The sequence below is a fragment of the Lepidothrix coronata genome, unplaced genomic scaffold, assembly GCF_001604755.1.
Source record: "Lepidothrix coronata isolate B3197 unplaced genomic scaffold, Lepidothrix_coronata-1.0 Scaffold39, whole genome shotgun sequence".
NCBI lineage: Eukaryota > Metazoa > Chordata > Aves > Passeriformes > Pipridae > Lepidothrix > Lepidothrix coronata.
The window spans coordinates 6,314,545-6,327,694 of NW_016690219.1; the positions used below are offsets into that span (position 1 = coordinate 6,314,545).

General features: G+C 41.4%; 1 protein-coding gene across 12 annotated transcripts in view; it reads right to left on the bottom strand.

The window, feature by feature from the left end:
• PKHD1 (polycystic kidney and hepatic disease 1 (autosomal recessive)) overlaps positions 1-13,150 on the bottom strand; it is a 275,429-nt gene that overhangs the window by 123,263 nt on the left and 139,016 nt on the right. For all 12 annotated transcript variants that reach the window (XR_001874451.1, XR_001874452.1, XR_001874453.1 and 9 more), the window contains 2 exons: positions 10,084-10,219; positions 8,582-8,828 (listed from right to left, as the gene is read on the bottom strand). Coding sequence is in view for 9 of the 12 variants with exons in the window: in XM_017813106.1 (XP_017668595.1) it covers positions 8,582-8,828; positions 10,084-10,219 (383 nt within the window). In the remaining 3 variants the exon portion in view is untranslated. The remainder of the gene's footprint in view (positions 1-8,581; positions 8,829-10,083; positions 10,220-13,150) is intronic.

Below are 13,150 nucleotides of genomic sequence, written 5' to 3' on the forward strand. Positions count from 1 at the left end.
GAACTTTTAATTTGAAAATGTCATTTTTTATGCCAGAAAACCTTTCTGAGTAAGAAAATTTTATGTGTTATCATACCATGATAGTCTGGCTTCCCTGACCTTCACCTGGAAGTTTGCTCCTGACTCAGGAAGGAAAGGGAGCAGGAGATATTTTATGGCCTGAAATCTCTGGGGTTTTCTTGACCTGGAATGCTGGTCCTTGTCTTCTGCATACCTTGCTCGAGGTGTTGTCACCTACAAACACTTACCCTACTCCTCACAGACTGCTCAGAACACCACAACAAAAATTTGGGGAACCTGGAAAACTTTGCCCCTGGAAAAGCACTCCCCTGGAAAGGATGTCAGTGTGCTTGTTTTGTCACCTATATGCCAAACAGACACCAAAATGGAAGTACCCTACTAATGGAATTGCCAGCCACAATTAGCACCATTTCCATTTGCCCTAAATAGCCAGCGATTTCGCTGTGCCCTAAATAGCCACCAATCTACCTCTCTTTAATGCTAATGAAGCAGAGTAGCGCTGGCACACGAGTATTTCTAATTCAGAGGATCCGAGGGAGCCGGCACGCATCATTAGCATGGAGAGCTTCATTATCAGAGGAAAGAGCCTTCCCCTGAACTTCCTCTGGCTTTATTTGAAAGAAACTAGGAGGCAATGGTCTTAATGCAAAATTAACCCTCGCTTTAAACTGCTGGAAGCCTTTACAAACTGTAAGGGGAAAAAAAAGGATGACTCACTGAAAAGGCTGTATTTTTATATCGAAGCAGGTTTCAATTAAGGAGCAATTTGCTTTAGAAATATGGCAGGATTACTGGATAGGGCTTTACAGTCTGAGCCACAATTTACCAGTTGTGACTGTATAAACTGTTATGTAATTTAGCTCAAGTGCATTGTGCAGAACTGCTCGACAGAGATGAGCCACAAAGGATTTGTTAAACCAATCAACAACATGGAGTAGAACAAATATTAACTCTCCTGTTTATGTTTACCATTAACTTATTTATCCTGAGGGTCCATATCTGTGTGTATGAAGGCAGGTTCCGTGTTTAGCTCTAAATACTTTCTGTTTGTGTAATAATCCATTATGTTTATCCCTCTTCAAAAAACAGGAAACAATATAGCATTGAACTTCAAATGGGACACCAAATGTTTATATCAATGGTCCAGATTTATTGCTGGCCAAAGGGAGGCTAATTCCAAATTATGACCATACCAAACACTTTACAGGTTTAATGTTGGGCCCCAAACCAGTTCAGTTTATTTTAATTGCCAAGAACTAAGGATTTTCAGCTGTTTTCAGTAAGTGTGTGTATCTTTGCTGAGATACCAAGCTCATGATTCAAATCTGCCTTGCGTTATGAACCCTTACCAGCAGTGATGTTTTTTCATGCATGGATCTTTTTGGAAATAACCAGATATTTGAGAAACCGCCATGGTCTGAATTTGAAATAAAATAAGAATTGAGATAGTATCTCAGAAATAGAAACAGTTGTGACTGACAAGCCAAGGCAGCTTCATTCAGAGTAGCATCTCAGTTTGCTACCCTTGACTTCCTAACTCCTCTTGTTCTTATATGAGTTCCCCAGCTCCTGTAGTTTACAGGCTGGTCTTTTCAGGACAATTAAAATCAGATAGAAATTTTGAGCTGGAAAGCAGCTCATCAACAAACAGCCCAAATATTTCTGCAGTGCAAGCATAGTAAAGACTAAAGGAGGACCAGTTGGTCACTCTGCTTTTCCCACATCGGGCAGAGCTCAGAAGAATTTGAAGTGGATCTGAAAAAAATCCAGACACAGGTGCTCTGGGAATGCTTTTACTGTACCTCCATTACTCACTTGCAGTCCTCCACCAGTTAATAACACCTGCAATGCTGCATCCAGCCCTGGGGTCCACAGCACAGGAAGGACAGAGACTGGCAGAATGAGTCCAGAGGAGGCCACCAAGATGATCAGAGCGATGGAGCAACTCTCCAGTGAGGGAAAGCTGAGAGAACCGTGATTGTTCAGCCTGGAGGAAATTCCAGGGTGACCTAACTGTGGCCTTCCAGCACCTGAAAGGAGCCCACGGGGAAGATGGAGAGAGATTTTTGACAAGGGCCAGGAGTGACAGGACAAGGGGGAATGGCTTCTCAGTGACTGAGGGCAGAGTTAGATTAGATATTAGGAAGAAATTCTTCCCTGTGAGAGTGGAGAGGCCCTGGTACAGGTTGTCCAGAGAAGCTGTGGCTGCGCCATCCCGGGAAATGTTCAAGGTCAGGTTGGACGGGGCTTGGAGCAACCTGGGATAGTGGAAGGTGTCCCTGCCCATGACAGGGGGATTGGAACCTGGGATAGTGGAAGGTATCCCTGCCCATGGGAGGGGGATTGGAACAAGATCATATTTAAGGTCCCTTTCAACCCAAGCCCTTCAATGATTCTATGAATCTATGTTTTTAGGATTAATAACGTGTTAGGTAATGACAAGGAGTCCCAGCCGATGTATCTGACTCAGATCTATCCAGACCATGAGAAACATCCAACGAACTTGCCAGATTTCTCCTTCCAAGTAAAGAAAGTGTAGGGCTATCAAATGTTGCCTCAATGGTAAATTTATCTCCCTGCACCCAGAAACACCCCAGGTTATGGTCAAGTTGAGGGGGAGGTCTTGAGGAAACATCTTGTTTTGTATACTCATGAGCCTGTGCAGGATCTGGCTTTGTTTCCCATACATGTCTGTGGGGTAAATGGAAAGGGTTCCTCCAGTGGGAACCAAATTCCTCTTGTCTGTTTTGGTGAGATGTCTGAGATGACAGAAATACAGCACAGTAAGACCTGAACCTCTGAAGCTGAGCTGATGAGTTGGTAAGTGAACAGCCAAGAGTAAACAATTTAGTATTTGCCTCCCATGTTATGGCACAGGAGCCCTGAAAGGGCTGGGTTATGAGGGCAAGTGAGTGTGTAACCTGCCCATGTGTGAGCACAGTCATGTACACAGGGAGGACACAGGAACAGAGAACAAATGAGCGAGTGCACATTGAGAGAAGAAGGGTGGTTGTCAGGGTGTTTCATAGCAGGTGGGTGTTCGTCTGAAGGCACCACAGCAAGTAAATACCAAAGGAAAAGCAAAGCTGGAGCAGCCATTTGAAGTGTCTTCAGAACTCAAAGCCACAGAGGTAGGGGCTACACCATTTCTTCCTCACCAAAGCAGCGGCTGGTTTGCATCAACTCAAAGCACACACGACAGGAGAGGCTGTTAGACCAGATTTAAGAATTCAGGCTGTAAAGAAGAAAGCTAATCTTTTCCTCCACAGCAGACCAGAGAAGAGGGAAGCAATAAAAGGCTTGAACTACAAGACTGGTGCTGAGCAAGTCCCAGGTTTCCACGGTGAGAAATGGAAAGCAAATGAAAAGGGACCAAGAGGAAAACTTCCTCCTGGTGTGCCGAGTGTTTGGAGTCCCCTTTGCCGCAAGGTGCTGCCTGGCTGCAGATTATTCTAATGCTCTCCTCTTGTGAAAATTATGCATAATGTGAAGAAACTTTGAAAGTCACTTAATCATGTTATGACAATTTTTTAATGAAAATTTGTTTTAATATTAATAGAGATTCATAGTTTCATGATAATATGGGTGGCGGTGGCATTTGGAGCAGCCGTATCTTGCCTGCAGCCATGCTGTGCTGTGCCATAACATAAGCTGTGCTTCAGACTACTCAATAACTTTCCCACATATAAATTTATAAAGACTTTTATAAGCTCCAATTACGTTTTTAAAAGACATAAAAACCCTCTTTAAAGGGTGCTTACGTGACACGTTAGTTTAACTTTCAACTGGACTTTGTGAAGAAGGGTTTTGTTACAGCAGTGCAAGCTTGGAGATGGACCCACGTTTCCCTGGAAGTTGATGGGTGAAGCAGTTCAGGACAGAGAGTGACAAAAGGTTCAAGACAGTAGTTTTCTTAAATTTAAATATAGACTTCTAGTGTTTTTCTTGAACAAACCCTTTTATTCCCCCCAAACATATGTTCCGGGGGGAAAAACTGTTAATAAACTATGTGCATTCCGGTAAATTAAAGAGCACAAAGGTAAAGAGTTAATTGCCCACATTGTAAACTCAGATAATTAAAGTGGTCTCAGACAAGCTTTTAACTTGCACCAACCAGCCCTATCCCAGCCAGCTCCCAGGCAGGGGATCTTTCCTAAAAGTTAGTCCTGATACAACATTCACTCTGTCTTGGAGGCTGAGAAAGTTAATAACATGGCCATGGTCAAGCTTGGCCCATTGCCCTCAGGGTCAGGGAGTGATCTGAGGTTGCTGCAATAGAGGTTGTCATGCCAGGACTACCCTCTCAAAACCCATTGCTTTCTTCAACCTTTAGGATTTTTGGAGCTGGAGTCCATCCCTGAAACTCAGAGGAAGAAAAAACACACTATCTCAAGCTTCTCATGCTTTTTATTGAGCAGCACAGAGAATTGCACCACTCTGGACCAAGGGAGAGAGCACAGGAGATGAGACTGTTTTACTGCTGTTGCCTGGGACATTTTCCTTTTACAGAGTAACTTCCTACCAAAATGAGGATGCTCTTGTGTCTTCGCTTTGGCCAGATGATCATGGGTTCAGTCCTTAAGTCTTGGGCTCAGGGGTTTGTAATCTGTTTTTCACCCCTGGTTTGGTAGCACTCCACTTTTACTGACCACAGAGCTTATGATGAGTGGTAAGTACAACCAGCAAAGTGCAGATCTTACAGGTCACATATTCCAGGGACTACAGAGCACAACAAAGGGATTTCTTCCAGAGTGGTTTTTAATTCTTTTCTTATCAGAAAATAAAGAAAGCCAAGCAACAGTACTTTTATCCTTTTACTGAGATGAGATGAATCCAAGAAACTGTACTGTTAGGAATTTTTTCCTGTCACCCACCTGTCTTTATTCTCTCTGCTCAGCCTCTGCCAATTGCTCCTAGTCATGTTTTGCTGTATTAATCCTAAAAAAATATTCCCTTTTTATTGCAAACACTCTTCAAATACATCTGGATAAAATTCACTGATTCTCCTTCTTCTCCCACCCCCACATCCTCTGGTCGTGCTGTGGATATTTTATTAATTGACTTTCACTCTTCATTCCCCCCAGCTCATTTTATTCCCATTCTGGTCCTTTACCAGGTCCATTTTGGAGCACTGAGCAGTCCCCCTGACTCACCACGCTTATTTAGCTGCCTGCTGACAGTCTTTCAACTTAATATGATAGTGATTTGGCTGCTGGGAGCTACTCAGGAGAGAGGATCTGGAAGCAGCACAGAGAGGATGCTCATGGTCTCTTGGGTTATTCTGTTAAGCACAGAGTCCTCAGGAGGACAGACTAACAGCTGGCTTCTGCTACTCACACTGCCAAATATCTTTGATGTAAGTCGATTCCCAGTTTATGCAGATGAATAATAAAGAAGGGAAATAAAGGATACTTACTTCAAATAAAACCTTGATTGATAAGTCATCAGTATGATTAATCATAGAATGGTTTAGGCTGGAAGGGACCTGAAAGTTCACCTCGTTCCACCTCCCTGCCAAGGGCAGGGTCACCTTCCAGTAGACCAGCTTGCTCAGAGCCCCATCCAACGTGGCCTTGAACACTTCCAGGGAAACTCTTATGCAATTTACTAGGAAGACAAAATTTAGATCAGGTTAACTCTTCCAGAATTAACAGCAATGGTGCAGATGAACTCCTACTTGTACTCACTCCTCACCCATCTTTAGACACCAGAGAAACAAGGTGCATTGAATACAGGAACTATCGTAAATTTTTACATAGTTGCAGTATCCAAAAGGACTCAAATCATTCTACAGGCAATGTTGTGAGAAACTCCATCTACCACTCAGCATCGACCCAAAGACTGGTAGTCCATTTCATCAGGGTAAACACAGACTTGAAAGGGAATTGATTTCCCTAAGACCTCATGGCTAACTAGTCCAGAAAAACATCTAGTACAGTTTTATTTTGCCTTCTACCCAGTATATCCTTTTTGTTAAATCAGAATGACTCCCAGCTCTTAATTTGTTGCAGAGTTTTGTTTTCATTATAAGAAAGAGTAATCACATGCAAAGCCTGCAGGTAGCTGAAAGCCTTACAGTTTTCTCCTTCAATGGAACAAGTGATTTTATTTTTTTTCCTATCTGGGAAGAGGTTTTTTTTCCTCCTTCTTCTAAAACATGAATTATGAGGCAGACATGAATAATTAACAGCCCTCTGACAGAGCACTTCAGCATTCCTGCCTGTATGCTATGAACCTGAAACAGCAAAAAAAAATGGATAATGGTTCAGACTTGTACTTCGAAAAGGAAGTGAAAAGCTGAGCAGGGAACTGGGAAGGGAAGATGAGCAGGGGGAGAAAAGGAGGAGTGGTGTTTGGATCACTGAAAGTCTTTTTCACCTTTTTTCTTACATCAGGAATTTGCAAGTGTCCTCCCTTGGTAGCTACCAGCTGCTCCAAGGCAGGAGCAAGCCCAGCTTGGGGAGACAGTGGACTGCTCCAAATTTCCCAAGCAATCAAATACTTTGGTGTGAGATGTCAGATCTGACACAGCATCTCCAGGAGGTCCTTGTCCTTCTGCCATGGAGTGACAAGCAATGGGAGATAGCACAGGACATTTTAAATGGCACTGGACATCTCTCCATGGGCAAACAAATCAAGGATCCAGGTTTCCATCAGCTGTGATGGGACATATTGCCAGTGTCTACGTGGTGACCACACATGTTCTTCAGGCCAATATCTAACTTCTTATGTCTTCAATCTGATTTGAATTCACTTATATTAAGTCTCTCGCTCACTTTACAAATCTTCCCAATAATTTTTCACTGCTGAGTAAGCTCTGAGAGCTATGTCACAGATTTACTGCAGTCCCTTTCACCCAAAAAGTAATTTGTTCATTTATTCGTTGTGTTCCTCTGTCATGATTAAGACAACAAACAAATGGGTTCTCATTCATCACTTCCCTGGAGGTGTTCAAGGCCACGTTAAATGGAGCACTGAGCAATCTGGTCTAGGGGAAGGTGTCCTTGCCCATGGCAGGGGGATTGGAAATAGATGATTTTTAAAGTCCCTTCCAACCCAATCCATTCTGTGATTCGATGGTTTCCATTTACAAACACTGATAGTATCTATCCCAGCCTCTTGAAATCAAGTGAAAACTGGCATCTCAAATCTGGAAAAGCAACTACCTAGTTGTTAAAATAGTTCTGCCACTCACAATAACAAAAGTTTATTCTTGAGTTTCAAGTCTCCCTTGTACCACTGTCTGATCCCATCATGTTGGTGGGAAACCAAAACTCTATAGATTGAAGCAGATTGCTTTGGTTGTGAGTCTGAGTCAGTCTTCATAAATTTTAATGATCTGAATTGACTAAATTTAACTTGCAGCAAGCAAAAAACAGCAAAATGAAAGATCAGAAAGTCCTAATGAAGTGGGTAAGAAAGGCATGGCTGCAAGAGAGTGGCAGAAACAGATCCACTGGAAAGTTTTCTTTCAGTGAAATACATCACAACTTTTTTATATCTTCTGTACAATATAGTTGTTTATTGCATGAGAGCTGCATCTGCGAAACCGTAAAATGATTAATCCATTTTTACTAGAAAATATAATACATGAATCTGATAGATTTTAAAACTCATATAGCAGTGAAATCAGATGGCAAAGACTTTCTGGTTAAGACTTGAAGGGGATTGGAATTAGATGATCTTTAAGGTCTGTTCCAACCCAAACCATTCTATGATTCTGTGACCTCTCATTCTTTGGGAGTATTTGAGGAAATCTCTCAGAGTAAGCATAAAAGGTAATACTTAATTAGACTTAAAGTCTAATTAAAACTTTATTTTTTTTAAGACTCTATCTCACTGTCAGCTGAGAGGTTTCATTCACATTTTATAGGTCACCACTCAGAAAATCATGGCAAATTTTCTGTTTGTCCACTGAATCTCTGACTGTCTGAGGGTTTGCTATTGATCTCACTTTGAGCATCAATCCCCAGCTCGACCTGAATTCTTATTTTGACAAAGGTCCATTTCTATCCTCCTGGTAGCTTGAAGAGTGACAAAATAGCAATACACAACAGCCTCCTCTTAAAGGCCCACTTAGCACTGCCAGGATTGCCTCTGGACAGGAACTATAAATAGGACACCAAGGAAAGCAAGATAAGCGGCTTGCTGAGAACATCAGAAAATAATCAAACTTGGAAAGATCATCTATAACTTAGCAAATAAAATAAACCAAAGGTTCTTTCCTGGAAACTATTCCACGCAATTTCACACAAGTTCCCTCTCAAAAACACAGTGCCTACATCCAAATGACCAGTTGGGAATAGTTCTTCTGCTATCTCTCAAACCATGCCTGAGAATATGCGGATGAGAACAAGAAGACAGAACAAAAACAGTGACAGAGACCACATGGACAAAAAGCACGGACCAATGGATGCCACTGCTCAGGCTTTAGGCCCAGTTTAGGACCTAGCAGAGAGGGAGGAGTCCTGGGACTAAGTTCAGACCCTGAAGAAATCTCAGTATCAAACACAGCAAGCAACACTCATGACAACTTTTTGGAATTGGAATAATTACTTACAAATGAAGGGCCATACGGTGGAAAACAATGTCACTGCCACAAACACTGCCACCAGAAGCTTGACTGAAGTTGGCACTGGCTGTGCAAGATGCCCCAAGGATATCTGTGGAAGGCAGGAGGTGACTTCTTTCCCGTCCTGTGATGGAGCCGTCGAGATCCTCAAGGATGGCAGAGTGAGGGAAGGGGAAGGACACTTGGAAAGGTGAGTTGATAAAGGTCAGACGTTCAGCTCTCACTGTAAACCCACCTGTGGGCAACAAGCAACATTTCAGGAAAAGAGAATGGTCACTTCATGTAATGGGCCTGAAGACATCTCTGGAGGAAAAGAGACAAACTTCATTCCACCTTCACTTTGGAAAAATGCCTGATGAGTCAACGAGATGAAGAGATTCAGAAAAATAAATAGAGACGGTTGCAAGGATGGCTATTGCTGTGCCATGGCCAGGCCCAACCTGCCCAGTGCCCTCCCTGTAACTTGTGCTTACAGACTTGCCTGATCCAGCTGCTGCTCCTGGTCCTACCTGCACCTCCTCCAAACAGACCCCACTGCCAAAAGTTACAGACCACAAAACAGTGATTTTGATAGATCACTTCTGCCTTTTCCTGAAGGCAAATTTTTTAAAGAGGAGGACTCTTTATGGGTGTGTAAATATACTTGACTCCTGTGCATATGCACAACACTGGGTAGAATAAATCCTTGGCTGAAAAGTGAGTCTGGAGGATTTTTTCACTACTGAAACACAGGTAGCTGCAAAAAGGATGAATATTTATGTGGGCTAAAGCACAGGAAGTTTTTGAACACACTAATATTTACAGAAATGTCAGAATATAATTGCCCCATGGACCATAACAAGTCAGCTTAGGCTTGAGTGTTCATACACCACATGGGTTACTATCTAACCGTTCTATTCTCAGTTGTAACCTCTCTAAGCCAGATTTTACTATTCCTCCTGTCCTTTGATCTCACCTCCTGAAGACTTTTTCTCTGCTATGTTATGGTAGGGCAGTGTTCATTTATATATAAATATATTTAAGAGGTAATTGCAGTTGGAATATTCTTCAAAGAGCCTTTGAGTACCTCTTCAAAGCTCAAAAGGATGCTTAGTTTACACATTATCTCAGGCAAATTCACCTAAGGTTTAAGCTGGCCTGAGGTAGGATCTTGGTGAAATTCTGTGAGTTTGGTCATAGCTATTAAAGAAATCATCACTCTTGAAATTTTACCTCCCAAAACGAAGATGCAGAAACAAGGCAGTGTATAAAAACACTTTTGACTGAGAAAATTAAATCAGGGCAGAAGTAAAGCTACATTTGTCTTAGAATATATGTAATATGTGGCTTCAACTAAGTGATGAAGGGAGATTGGAGAAAACCTGAAACCTCAACCCGTGGAGAGTAGAGAAGTTATCAATGGTTGACCGAACTTCCAAACGTGTGAATCTGTAATGGGAGGAATCCAGGGACTGTGGAAATCCTGCTAAATAAATGTAAATCAGACTCACCCTGCCCTTGGTAGCAGCCAGAGCAAGTCTCAATTGCTGTGCAGGTGTTCACATCAAAGTTCCTGAAAGCTGTGTTGGAGATGAGGAGTTGGTATCTTCTGGGAGTTTTTAGTCCTGCTGACATACAGGTTCTCTCCTGAAATGAGGGAATGAAGAGAGCTGGGAAACATCACCGTGTGAATCACAGAATATTAGAATTCTTTGAGTCGGAAGAGACCGTAAATATTATCTCATTCCAACCCCCTGCCACGGGCAGGGACACCTTCCAGTGGATCTGCTCCAAGCCTCGTCCAGCCTGGCCTTGAACACTTCCAGGGATGGCTGGGATGCAAGAATGTGATTGCAACGGCTGAGGGGTTTGAAGGACAGATATAAGCTGTTGTTTTGCAAATTCTGATAATTAACACCTGTTTAAATCACCATTTACAACATGTGATAACATCACATTCAAGGCGGATCGTTGCCCTTTGTCTGGGTTGTTGCATAGTAGATAAAGTTGGACATTTGAAGAGAATGGAAATTGCACATTCCCTGGGAAGAAAGAATCCACCTAAAAGGCACAGAGAGCAGATTTTTACAGCCTCTTTTACTTTACCCTTTCTTGTCCAGCAATTAGGAATTTTCTCTGCTTTACAAAACTAATCATATCTAATTTCTGTTCTAAGAAAAATCTGAGAGCTGAGATTCAAAAGCCTTTTTTGTGGTTTGGGATGGAGGAAGCACTTAAGCCAGGCTCTCAGCAAAGCTCTGGTTGACTTCAGGATCCATCAGAGCTACAAGAACTGGAAAGGAAGAGCAAAACCCACAAGTGGTGAGAAACGTAATGGACAAACTAGATTTTTGGGTGTTTGTAGTAAAAGACTTGTAGAATAACTCTCAAAAGCTGTATAAGAGAATCAGTCAAAAAATCCACCCTATGTGGAAACATCCTCTTCAACTGAAAATGTAGAATGAAATGGACTTTTATAAATAGATTATTACTTCATTTAGTTTCTTTAAGACACAGTAACTCCATCAGGTTTTTTTATTCTGAGCCTAAAACATCTGGAGTGATGGTTTTGGTCCTTGGAACATCTTTTTCCAAACCACTGCTAAGCAGAAACCCCTGACTTCTGGTAACAAATCGCTTAGAAAATCTCTTATTTGTTTTTTTGTTCACAATTCTGGTTCTTCCATCACACCTACCTTTCTATATTTTTTATTAATTGGTTTTATTTAGGTAAATAGCAAATAGAATGGTGTGAGACAATAATTCCTCTCTAGTGTGTGTCACCTGTCTCAGAACTCCTGCTTTTCCCATGAAGAAATGCTTCTCCTGAAATGGCTCCACAAGGACAATGAGTTGCTTTATGAAAGCATGGAAGAGGCTTGCTGGATGTCTAGGAAGTCAGCAAAAATCTTTCCCTTGGCCCTGGATTTAGCCCTGCCACTAATGTTTTAATTGGTCCAAGCCCCAGTTTTTAAATGCCCTGGTGTCTCCAGAAAACAGTCTTGTTTTGAAGCCCTGCTGTCAAAAAGTGGAAGGGCTATAGCAGAGAGGAATATCCAAGGTTCCCATTAAATTAATGTCATAAAGTTTTAATTGATATTAAAGAGACATCATTATTAAAGGGAGAATTACATACATTAAGATGTAAATTATGACAAGGAGGCTCTTATCATGAGATAATCAAAGATAATCACCCCCCTGGGGTACTTGAGAAACAAGGCACAGCTGAGCGCCTCTAAATCTCTTAACAAGTACAACACTGGAGTCCTTCCATAGATCCTGCAAAGCAAAAAACAAAGACACCCACCCTTTGGTGCCTGAGACAAATGCATTGGGACACTGCAAGGTTGGACAGGTGAAGCCAGGATTTTATCTGCACTACATATCTACAACAGACCTGCTATAGAGGTTTCCTTCTGTGAGCTTCTGAAGAAAACTCATTTAAAGCCCTTTTTCTGCCAGTCAAAAGGAAAATTAATTTAATAAACAGCAATAGAGAACTGAGCAAGGAAAAATAAAAAGACCTCAAAATCATGAACAAGCAGCTGTGGCCAGCTGTAACTAAAATTCCATTGTTATCCATGTTATTAATCTGTTAACAACCTGGTAGCACCCAAAGGACTTCGTCCAGCTGCCTAAAGAAATAATGGAAGAAGATCATATTTACTGCATAAATAAAATTACATTTTTCACTCTCAAGCAAAACAAGTAACACTCTGTGTTCCAGGTGGACCAATGATGCTACAAGACAGCAGAGGAAAACAAAGTGTTGACCAGGATAGAAACCAAATCTGGTGTTCCCCCTCATAATTCTCAAATCACTAAACTAAACCCCGTTGTGTGTGGTTAAATGCTGTCTGTTTATTCCAGCAAAAAGAATACAGGAATATATGGGAATATATAGGAATTTCTGTTAAAAACCTTTGATTAAACAAAAATTGTGATTTTTCTCAAAAATTCATGTTCTGTGAAGTTCCAGGGTTTTTCTGAGAGCGTGCCAATCTTGGAAAAAAATATAAGGAGGAGAAAAATTAGCTCTTGTCTTACTAATATCCTTCAGCTTCTTGGTTTTGTGATTTTGTTTTTATTTTTGAATGTTGTTTTATAAAGAATATACAGAATCATACATTACAATGTGAATTTTTAAATAGTTCTAAATTAAAATAGAAAAATCAGAGTCCTTGTTTCAAATTTGTTTTAAAAAATTCTTCAAAACATCCATAATGAAACAAAAAGATGTTTGGGGAAAAAATCATACAACCATTGAATTGTTTAGGTTGGAAAAAACCTCCAAGGTCTTAAAGTCCAACCATTCCCCCAGCACTGCCAAGGCCACCACTAACCCATGTCCCCAAGTGCCACATCTGCACATCTTTTAAATCCCTCCAGGGATGAGGACTCCACCACTGCCCTGAGCAGCCTGTTCCAATGTTTGATAACCTTTTCAGTGAAAAAATTTTCCCTAATATCCAATTTAAACCTTCCCTGGCACAACTTGAGGCCATTTCCACTTGTTCTGTCTCTTGTTACTTAGGAGAAGACACCAACACCACAGTCTATTCTATTTACATACATTTA